Raw genomic sequence first — 12005 nt, forward strand, 5'->3', positions numbered from 1 at the left:
GGTAACCTCCACTCCTTCCCCATCGGCTCCTCAACTGGTGGTGATGCTCGAAGATGCTCCTCAGCTGCCCCCCCCTCCCCCAAGTCCCCATCCCCCGACCGACCCAACTCAGCCAATTTAATCTACCCAGTCCGGCAATTCCGGTATTATCAGATCCATTTTATGGCAGAAATCCGTCGGCTCTTCTGGATGTCTTAGTCTTGCAGTTCCCCCCCCCCCCCCTTTAAACCGATAAGACATGCAGGGAAGCCCCATTGATATTTTACGTTTTCCGTGCGCATCAACTCTAATAGGGGTTTTAAGTGTCTTCTCCTTGCTAATGTTTCTTTCGATAGGTCAGAGAAAATTTGTAGCTCAGTCTCTCTGTATCTAATGGGAGATTTCCCCCTCAACCTTCCCCAAATTTCCGCTTTGTCCTCATAGTTCCTAAACCGAACTATGACATCTCTTGGACCATTTCTTTCTGTCTGTTTGGGGTTTCCCCTCTCTGTACCCTTTCAATTTTCAAGGGTTTTGCTCCTGCAGTCTTATCTAACAGGGGGTTAAATAGTGTATTCATGATTGCTCTTAGATCTTCTCCTTTTTCTTCCACTATCTCACAAATTCTTAGATTTTGTCGCCTGTTGCGATTCTCCTGGTCTTCTAAACGGTATGCTAACATTCTTTGGTTGGCGGTCATGGCCCTGACCTGTGTTTTTAATTTATTTAGCTTGTGATCTTGTTCTTCTATTATTTTTTCTGTCTCTTCCACTCTGTCCAAAAGCCCTCCTAGGTCCGTTCTTTAGCCTGTTGATTTCTGTTTTTATCACATTTTCCATCCTCAGTAACATAGCGTTCATCTCTGCTTTAGTTTGCGGTTGTGATTCCTGACCCAGCTCTTCTAATCTACTATGCTCGGGGTCACTTTCAATTGTCGTTTCTCCTTTCGAGCGGTCTGAGCTGCCTTCCCCCATTTTAGTCTCTTCTTTTTTTCAATTTTTTTTTACGAGACCTGGACTTTTGGGGTTTCCCTCTTGGGTCAAATACTGCTGTATCGAACTGGTCCCCACGTTACTTTTGGGCGCCTTTTGAGGCGACGCCTCTCGTGGATCTATTCATCTTGTTTTTATTGGTGGCTCTAATTCTCTTCCCCAGTTTGAGGGTAGTAAGATTATTTGTCACGACCCCACTCTGCAAGCTACTCAGAAGCCCAACGGACCGTGTGTGTTTTTTCTCTCTGGACGTCAGACCGTGGGAGCTATCTTAGACTCGGTACTGAGGGGTGCTCCGGGTATGCCGGATATACCAATCTACGCCACTTACTCTGTGGGCCAAGCCCAAACAGTCCCGGACAATTTGCAACAGTTCTACTCTCTAATATCAAAAGGGCCTGACTCCCCCAGTAAGCCGTATCACAGAAAGAAAGAGTATAAGATCCTATGGATCGCTTTACAAATCCTTGTATCACAGGCCCCGCTAGTTTCATGTTTTTGTTTTTTTTCATACGTCACAGATCATGAATCAGAAAGGAACCTGATAGAAAGACAGAAATACACACTTCCTATTCTTCAATATAGCACACCAAAGTAGATTTTTACCGCTAGACCTTGTGATGTATTTACATGGGAGTTCCTCTTAGGACTTAAATCACAGTAGACAGAAAACAACTTTCATACATGAGAAGTGTAAGTGTGGAGTAGTCCTGGACAATCCTGGTCAATTTAAACCAGTTCTATCTCATGCGGCCAGAGGTCCTGTCTTCCCCAATAAAGATTCAAAACAAAGTGAGAGCATGAGGTCCAATAGTCTACTATAGTCTACTATTGCTATTACTTTTAGCACTAGTCCCGGTTGTTTCACAAGTTGTTTTTAAACGTCCCAATCCTAAATCGTAGAAAAGCAATCGGGAAAATAAAGATCCCCCCTTCCTCCTCTTTCACACATCAAATCAGGGTAACTCAGCAGCCAAACCCCACTGTGTACTATACATCAAGTCAGCCCAGAGTTGGAAGAAATAATTAGTATCAGAGCTCATTCACAAATAAGTGTTGGGAGGGGGGGGGGGCAGGGAGCCCGATTCGGCTCAACTGAGCGCCTCACCAACCCCTTAGCTCATCTCGCCGGCCGTCGCTGGGCTGTGTATCTCCATGGAGGGAGCCATGATGTAGCCCCCGCTGACACTGTCGCTGTACGCATCCACTAAGCCCCGCTCGGTCGTCAGCTGAGATGCAGGTAGTCCACCTGGGGATCGTAGGGAGCTCTGAAGGCGATCTGTTCGCTTGCCGCGTACTGCCTGGGGACCCGCTCGTATACTGCGTCCCCTTACAGGCGTCAGATCTTTGGGCAGGGATGAGTCTCCCGCGCGGTCCTCCGGTCAGTCAGCCTCTCGCGCTGCTACTGTCCATCGGTCCGCCGATGGAATCGTCGGAGTCTCAGCGCTGCAGACGCCACTGGCAGCCATGGAGCTCTCGGCACCTCCCACCCTCACCCGTGTCACGTCCTCATCACGTCCCACGGGCCCTTATACATATTTTTCTACCTATTTTTGGTAAAAAAAATCGCTTATCGATTGGTTTGTGCAAAATTTATAGCGTTTACAAAATAAGGGATAGTTTTATGGTATTTTTATAAAAAAAAAATTTTACTACTAATGGCGGCGATCAGTGATTTTTTTTTTTTCGTGACTGCAACATTTTTGGCGGACACATCGAACACTTTTGACAGCGAAAAGTGCTATAAAAATACTGATACTGTGAAAATTACAATGTTAGTGAAGGGGTTAACCACTAGGGGGTGCTGTAGGGGTTAAGTGGGACCTCATGTGTGTTTCTACCTGTAGGGGGGAGGGGCTGGACTTGTGACGTCAGTGATCTTCGTTTCCTATATCAGGGAACAGACGATCACTGACATTGCCACACAGAAGAACAGGGAAGATGTGTTTACACACACCTCTCCCCGTTCTTCAGCTCCTGTGACCCGATCGCGGGACACCCGCGGCGATTAGGTCCCACGGGCGCGGTCACGGAGCTTCGGACCGGGTCGGCGTGCTCGCGACCCACGACTGGGCTCTTAAAGGGGACGTATATATACGCCCCTGTGCCCAGCCGTGCCATTCTGCCGACGTATATCGTCGTGCGGCGGTCCTTAAGTGGTTAAACAAGCACCCCCCTTTCTGCAGCTTCATGACATGATCGTGGGACATCGGCGGTCATCGAGTCCGCAGGCACGGTCACGGAGCTTGCACCAGGGGTGGACTGACCATTTAGGCACTCGGGCACTGCCCGAGGGCCCCATGCCACTAGGGGGCCCCATCAGGGTTGCCAGACTCAGTAGAACCAGGGACAGTATGTAAAAATCGGTGCTTTTTTAAAAATCCCAAGATCATAGCTGCCCCGCCTCTCCAGTACCTTTTCAGTGTGTGTATGTGTATGTATACTGTGTGTGTATATTGTGTGTGTATATATTGTGTGTGTGTTGTGGCAGAGCGAGGCTCTGTCCCAATGAAAATTTATATTGAAGTGGACACAGAGAATGCATATCGGCTGAGTGCAGAGCTTATATTTTAAAACGGGGAACTGCTCTGGCAGTTTACTCAGATTTATTTATCTCTACAAGGGGCTCTGTGGCTTGGAGATTCCTCAGAGATATGGGTGGGATGGGATCTCCAACCCTGTGTCCGGGTTTTAGAGACAGCCTGCAAGCTGTGTGCCCAGGTGCCCTCTAGTGGTTAACTCCCAAACTGCAATTGTCATTTTCACAGTCCCAAAAATGTGTCAAAATTGTCCGATGTGTCCGCCATAATGTCGCAGTTACGAAAAAAAAAAAAAAAACGCTGATCGCCGCCATAAGTAGTAAAAAAAAATTATAAAAATGCAATAAAACTATTCCCTATTTTGTAAAAGCTATAAATTTTGCGCAAAACCAATCGATAAACGCTTATTGCGATTTTTTTTTTTTTTTTTTTTACCAAAAATAGGTAGAAGAATACGTATCAGCCTAAACTGAGGGAAAACATTTTTTTTTTTATATTTTTGGGGGATATTTATTATAGCAAAAAGAAAAAAATATTGAATTTTCTTTTCAAAATTGTCGCTCTATTTTTGTTCACAGCGCAAAAAATAAAAACCGCAGAGGTGATCAAATACCACCAAAAGAAAGCTCTATTTGTGGGGAAAAATGGACGCCAATTTTGTTTGGGAGCCACGTCGCATGACCGCGCAATTGTTAGTTAAAGCGACGCAGTGCCGAATCGCAAAAACTGGCCAGGTCCTTTACCTGCCTAAAGGTCTGGGTCTTAAGTGGTTAAACCCCTGCGTGGGATTCCTGAATGGACTTTTGTTTTGTTTTCCTCCTTTAATAAACGTGGGCTACCATGCCCTTAACGTTATATGCCTGTTTGGTGTTGACTGCAGGAAAATGCATCTACCACAAGAGCTAACAACCCCCAATACCACAGTGTATATTGTGTGTGTGTCTGTGTATACTGTGTAATGTATACTGTATTTGTGTGTGTATACTGTGTGGCCCCATAATCTATTACCTGGGAGCCCCATATTCTCCTATTGCCTGGGGGCCCAATAATCTCCTATTTCCCGGGGGCCCCATGAGTTGTCAGTCCGCCCATGGCTCGCACCCACACATCGGCAAATTTAAATGGACATACCTGTACGCCCATTTGCCTGTCCGTGCCATTCTGCTGACGTAAATGTTTGTGCGGCGGTTGGCAAGCCGTTAAAGAGATTAACTGCTTTATAAATATGTCCTAATAGGTTGAACAGCTAAAAATTGTAAAATATAAAGATTCCTCTAGTGGCTAATCTATATATCTCTAATAAATGTCATTACAAAAAATGTGGAAGACCAGACATGTAGAAATGCAAAATTAACATTAAAAATGCCTTTGAATTGTTGTTTCACATTTTGCAAATGAAATTTTAGAAAACCACACTATGTTGTATGTTTCCATTCACACAGCATACCTAAAAATAAAAAACACATAACAATTTTTTTTTTCACTTTTCTGGATTTTTGTGCAGGCCTCGGGCAGACTGCAGGCTACTCTGCACAACTTAAAATTAGAGGAGATGCAATCTGTCCTCATGGACAAAAGCAGCCCATAGATTATTTGATTATTTTTTTTTCTCCCATCATGTGTGGAAGGAAAGAAAAGTTGCTTTATTCCCCCATCAACACAGCCAGTGTTGATGAATGCCTCACACAGCACTATTTTGTTTTGCCGTGTGGGGAGCTTTCCCAGCCAACAGAACACAATGATTACTACTAGCGACTATAGACACCGGCACTAATCGCATGTAAATAATTCAACAGGCTGGTCCTACCCATGTTGATCAATGGATCAACTTATATACAATCAGCCTGCCCATAAATGGATTGAATGTTGGCCAGTCCCTTGCCAACTTTCGTTGTAGGGCCGAATAAAGAGTGACACATTGAGTTTCCCCTAATTAACACGCAATGAAGAAACCCAGATACAGGCTAGGTTCACACTGCTGCGAATTCAAAATCGCGGTAAAATCGCGATTTCGCGGCTGCGGTTTTGCCGCGATTTAAGAGACATCTGTGCAGGGTTCAATGTAAATCGCGGCCCGAAATCGCAAAAAGTAGTACAACTACTTTTTGAAATCGGTGCAGCGCCGCAGATGCGGCGTCGCACCAATTAGGACGGTGCCATTGCCAGCAAATGCCGCCGATTTGAGATGCGATTTGACATGTGAAATCGCATCTCAAATCTTATCCAGTGTGAACCTGGGCTCAAAGTCCTTTATCCACTTGTTAGAACAGGTGGTTTTTAAATCTAGTTTGCAAATGATAATTAGATCTGCCCACTTCAGTTTTAGAGTTTTCTGAAAAAGTGGAAGTAAGCCTGTATTTTAATCAAATGACTGACTGGCAGGGTATGGACCCTACTGGTCCCTTCTGCCATCGCTGCATCCTTCTGCCTGTCAGCTGTCATGTTCACTGAGCTGCGCATGCAGCTGGGAGGGAGTCCCGATCGGTCGCCGATCCGTGCCTCGGTGATGTGACTCCCGTGGGCACATGTGCCCATCGTCATGGTGGGAGCGACGTCATTGCAGCCTGGCCTATCAAGTGGCTGAAGGCATGGTACCCAGAAGGAAGATCGGGCGAAGATGGAATCGCCACTGGCCCATCGAATCGGTCCCAGTGCTGCGCTGGAGGACACCATATGCCAGGTAAGTCTGCCATAATGTACTAATATGCTGTGCATACTAGTAAATTATGGCATAACCCACCTGGGGACTTAAAAAAAAAAATAACACAAATAATAGCAGACTTTACATCTGAAGAATAATGAGACAAAAATAATTTGACAACATTTGGCTGCTTGGGGCCAATGAACGTCAGTATTTAGGTCAAGGGAAGGGGGGAGGGATTTTGGAAGGGACTTTTCGCGGCACTGATAAAGACAATCTGATAAAAGATATCAATATTTATTTAACAAAAAAGAAAACAGGTATAATACAAAGGACAATTTAATTGTCCTTTGTATTATACCTGTTTTCTTTTTTGTTAAATAAATATTGATATCTTGATATCTTTTATCAGATTGTCTTTATCAGTGCCGCGAAAAGTCCCTTCCAAAATCCCTCCCCCCTTCCCTTGACCTAAATACTGACGTTCATTGGCCCCAAGCAGCCAAATGTTGTCAAATTATTTTTGTCTCATTATTCTTCATATTAAATGGGATGTAGGCACCTTTTTACTTCTTGTACCCTTATTCTAAAAGAGGCGACACTCTCCCTTTCTCTTCAATAGACTTTACATCTGCTTTAAAATCTAAGCAGCATATTTTGTTTTTTAAAGCATATTGATGGCCAAAATGTAAAATCATCTATTTATTTCCACATTGCTTTTCAATTATGTCTAGCCTACTCCCATAAATCTGAACAATCTTTATGTTTGTAAAGATCCCCACACATTTACTTCCTTGAACTCTGTAGTCACTATGCCTTGTGACACTATGCTGTGTCACACATTTTTCACAGAGTCTGCCTTCTGCCTCCTCTCAGCACCTACTGAGGTGCTGAGAGGAGTTTCAGGAGGCAAAGTCAGTACAGGAATTTTTTGCTTGCAGCCAGCAAGGTACCATGGCATATGTAGTCTTTAGAAATGGAAAAGTGTAGAAAATGTAAAGAGCAGAGGTAAAGCTGCAAAGCATGGAAAGAATCCTGAAAGTTGGGGGAAAAGTGTTGGCCAACAGACAGACCGCACTCACAACATGATAGATTTTTCAAGTAAGCTTATATTGGATTGTCAACCGTAACCATTTTTTGTATTTTTAATGTTTTAAAATGAAAGTGTATGCTGTGACTATAGAACTGCTTTAAAATTGAACTAAACCCCCCTATTTTAAGCCAGGGAATCTGCCATCTTGGCCTCTGTTTAATGAGCAACTGCACATGTGATCAGTTATGACCCCAGCCATTTGATGGTTTGACAGTTTGGTTGAGAGCGCAACCAATGTGACAGTTAGCATTCCTGGCATGTCAAAAGTGTAGTTGTTTTTTAAAACTGTTCGATCTATGGGATTAGTTCCGCTTTAAGTTATGGTATGTAAATGGGATAATATCAACTTGTTACATATTCTCAGTTTTCTTGCAAAATTGTATAAGGTAAACCCTGCAGTAGTACATAGTTTTTTTTTTATTATTGAAATGTTGAAATGTTTTAGACTGTGGCCACTGTATGAGCTAAGCAGGTCAGTCGAAATGTTAAAACCTTAGTTAAAATAAATAAATTGTCAGCACAAGGGACTGTACTTGCCGTCAGTGTGATGTGTCCCTTGTGCTGTTGTCTCCTGGTTTGGGTGAAGTCTTCCTCTTGTCAACACCTACCAAAAGATTATGGCAATTCTGTCACTTTAATAAATGTAATAATGCTGCTTACAGGTATAACGTGCACCCTGAGTTGTACACACCTACAGCATTTCTTACTGATTTTTGCATGCTAAATGTTGGGGTATTCTGAGCAGGTAGTGTCAGAGCTTTTTCCATTATATTTCTTTTGGTGCATTGCTATAATTAGCTGGCTCACTGGCCAACGGGAATGTGTGGGAGGGGCAGGCATGCTCCATAAAACAAATTGTGTGCTGGAGGTTTCATGGTTCAGAATGGCCAAGACTTCTGAGAGTGACACGCTTTATACTTATTTATTTTTGTGGCTCTTTAAGCACTGCTATTTTTGTGTGTGACATTTGTAATAAGGCTTGCTTTTGTTGTTGCCACTTACTATGATCTACTGAAGCGCTGAATAAACGTTGATTTGTGCATGCCTAAGAGCATCTGGGGGGGGGAAGTGGAGTGGGAGTCCTTCCTGGAAGTGGGTGCAAATACCTGTATTATACAGGTACCTGCACCCCCCTCCCCGCGAAAGGTGCCAAATGTGGCGGAGGGGGGGGGGGGTTCCGAAAAGCGGAAGTTCCATTTTTGGGTGGAACTCCGCTTTAACTGGTTTTCTTTATTTTGCCTTTATTTTATTTTGGGTTCTTCAATAGACTTTCTTCACTGCTTTCTTTAACAACAATAGAAGCAGTGTATCTGGATTGGTGTAACCTCTGTAATACCTTCGGGAACTTCGTTGCTTCGGGAACTGGATCCTATTTGGGTGCTCACCTTGCACCGGGGCAACAGTTGTAGTTAGCTGCAGGATGCTATACAGGTCCAGGGCTGCGTTTTCCAGATATGCAGCATTGGGATGTGAATCCTATTCAACTTTCTTGTGTATGTTATGGAAATAATTGGACTTTGCAACCCAAGTTTTGTTGTTAATTACGATTTATGGTTTATTAGGAAAATGATAGTGTGGCAATAATACTGTATGTGCTTAATTGCGGTTGTGTATTGTTCTTTTATAAAGGTTGCACTGGTGCCCTTGCTCATGAACTGACTTGGACGTACCCAGAGATGAAAGTCAAAGTTTTCGACCTTCCTGATGTTATTAAAAATGTTACTCAATTCCAGCCTGAAAAATCGGACTCCAGTTGTATAACATTTATCTCAGGTAATTTTTTTGAAGATATCACTACAGGTAGTAAATATGTCCAACTTTTATTTTTTTGTCTTCATCCACAGTGATTGTGTTGAGGACTGAAAGCAAGGGCTTTTGATATTGCTGGCTTACAGTGTTTCATCAGCATACTGTTCATGGTGACACAGCCAAAACCGAAAAATAACATATTTAGCGGAATAGGGATGGATCAGATCTTATGGCAGTGTTTTATATTGATGCCTCTGTCATCTTGTTCCAGTGAAAAACAATCCTCTGTTTTATCAGGGTGTCGGTACAGGAATTGAGGTTAACTTTTTAAAGTAGGCTCAAAGGCTGAAATCAAAACTTGCCAAAATGTTAAAACTTTCGAAATAAAAAATAAAATAAAAATAGTTTGACATTAGGTTTTTATGATTAGCGGCCTGGCTTATTTTCGGGGCAACACGGTATTAACATATGTGGCCAGAGGTCTGTGGGCACTGGAGAACTCGGACACTCCCAGCTGGGTGGGGTGGGCGTAACATGCATCGGAGAGCCCGAAAGTGTCATTAAGCCCCCCCCGCACTTCTAGCCGCATTCAGTTCTGCATATACCAGGAGTGGAACCAGTTATCTTAGTTTCTATTATTTCTTATGGGAAAACTCGCTTTGATATATAAGTGCTTTAGATTACAAGCTTGCTTCTGGAACGAATTATGCTCGTAATCCAAGGTATTACTATAAATACCGACCAAGTGATTTTGGATGGCCATTCTTCTAATCAGAAAGGTAAATCTTCTACTTCCTGTTTTGAAGCTGCTTTCTGGGTCAGTTCCTTGTACCCTGGACACAGGTGATCATTTCCTGTGCTGGCAGGAAGCAGAGATGTGAGCTAGTAAACTGTGTTTCACCTGTCTGGATGTTCAATGTTAAAATTGTGTGTAACAAGACTGGCTGACCAGAATCTCAAATCCTTTGGTGGGTAAAACTGTACATCAATTTCAACTGTATATTTGGCTGCTAGCCTAGAGTTTTGTTTTAAATATTTTATAACTGAAAACTAGGGTTGTCCCGATACCACTTTTTTAGGACTGAGTACAAGTACCGATACTTTTTTTCAAGTAGTCGCCGATACCGAATACCGATACTTTTTTTTAATGTGTCCCCAAATGCAGCCATGTCCCCCCACAGATGCAGCCATGTCCCCCCCATATCCAGCCATGTCCCCCCCCATATATGCAGCCATGTCCCCCCATATCCAGCCATGTCCCCCCCCATATGCAGCCATGTCCCCCCATTATCCAGCCATCTGTCTCCCCCCCATCCAGCCATCTGTCTCCCCCCCATCCAGCCATCTGTCTCCCCCCCATCCAGCCATGTGTCTCCCCCCCCATCCAGCATGTGTCTCCCCCCCATCCAGCCTTGTGTCTCCCCCCCCATCCAGCCTTGTGTCCCCCCCCCCATCCAGCCTTGTGTCTCCCCCCCATCCAGCCTTGTGTCTCCCCCCCATCCAGCCATCTGTCTCCCCCCCATCCAGCCATCTGTCTCCCCCCCATCCAGCCATGTGTCTCCCCCCATCCAGACATGTGTCTCCCCCCATCCAGCCATGTGTCTCCCCCCCATCCAGCCTTGTGTCTCCCCCCCCATCCAGCCTTGTGTCTCCCCCCCATCCAGCCTTGTGTCTCCCCCCCATCCAGCCTTGTGTCTCCCCCCCCATTCCAGCCTTGTGTCTCCCCCCCATCCAGCCTTGTGTCTCCCCCCCATCCAGCCTTGTGTCTCCCCCCCCCCATCCAGCCTTGTGTCTCCCCCCCATCCAGCCATCTGTCTCCCCCCCCATCCAGCCATCTGTCTCCCCCCCATCCAGCCATCTGTCTCCCCCCCATCCAGCCATCTGTCTCCCCCCCATCCAGCCATGTGTCTCCCCCCCCATCCAGCCACGTGTCTCCCCCCCCATCCAGCCACGTGTCTCCCCCCCATCCAGCCTTGTGTCTCCCCCCCCCCCATCCAGCCTTGTGTCTCCCCCCCATCCAGCCATGTGTCTCCCCCCCCCATCCAGCCATGTGTCTCCCCCCCATCCAGCCATTGTGTCTCCCCCCCATCCAGCCATCTGTCTCCCCCCCCCTCCAGCCATCTGTCTCCCCCCCCATCCAGCCATCTGTCTCCCCCCCTCCAGCCTTGTGTCTCCCCCCCTCCAGCCTTGTGTCTCCCCCCCCTCCAGCCTTGTGTCTCCCCCCCCATCCAGCCATGTGTCTCCCCCCCATCCAGCCATGTGTCTCCCCCCCATCCAGCCTTGTGTCTCCCCCCCCATCCAGCCATGTGTCCCCCCCCCCATCCAGCCATGTGTCTCCCCCCCCATCCAGCCATGTGTCTCCCCCCCCCCCCCCCATCCAGCCTTGTGTCTCCCCCCCCCCCCCATCCAGCCATGTGTCCCCCCCCCCCCCCCATCCAGCCATGTGTCCCCCCCCCCCCCCATCCAGCCATGTGTCTCCCCCCCCCATCCAGCCATGTGTCTCCCCCCATCCAGCCTTGTGTCTCCCCCCCCCATCCAGCCATGTGTCTCCCCCCCCCATCCAGCCATCTGTCTCCCCCCCCCATCCAGCCTTGTGTCTCCCCCCATCCAGCCTTGTGTCTCCCCCCCATCCAGCCTTGTGTCTCCCCCCCCATCCAGCCATGTGTCTCCCCCCCCATCCAGCCATGTGTCTCCCCCCCATCCAGCCATGTGTCTCCCCCCCATCCAGCCATCTGTCTCCCCCCCATCCAGCCATGTGTCTCCCCCCCATCCAGCCTTGTGTCTCCCCCCCCATCCAGCCATGTTTCCCCCCCATATGCAGCCATGGCCGCTTACCTGCTACCGCCGACTGTGTACAGTACTACGGCCAGGAACATTACAGCTTTGAATAGCTTTAATGATTGGAGCCGCGCTGCGTGTATAGACACTCCCCCTCGCTCGGGATTGGACAGTTCACCCGAGCAAGGGGGAGTGTCTATGCACGGCGCCAATCATTACAGCTATTCAAAGCT

General features: G+C 46.6%; 1 protein-coding gene across 1 annotated transcript in view; it reads left to right on the top strand.

Moving 5' to 3' along the window:
* ASMTL (acetylserotonin O-methyltransferase like) overlaps window positions 1-12005 on the top strand; it is a 74786-nt gene that overhangs the window by 57580 nt on the left and 5201 nt on the right. The window contains exon 12 of the mRNA XM_040338193.1: window positions 8875-9018. Within this exon, the coding sequence (XP_040194127.1) occupies window positions 8875-9018 (144 nt within the window). The remainder of the gene's footprint in view (window positions 1-8874; window positions 9019-12005) is intronic.

The sequence above is a fragment of the Rana temporaria genome, chromosome 2 (genome assembly GCF_905171775.1).
Source record: "Rana temporaria chromosome 2, aRanTem1.1, whole genome shotgun sequence".
NCBI classification, from domain to species: Eukaryota; Metazoa; Chordata; class Amphibia; order Anura; family Ranidae; genus Rana; species Rana temporaria.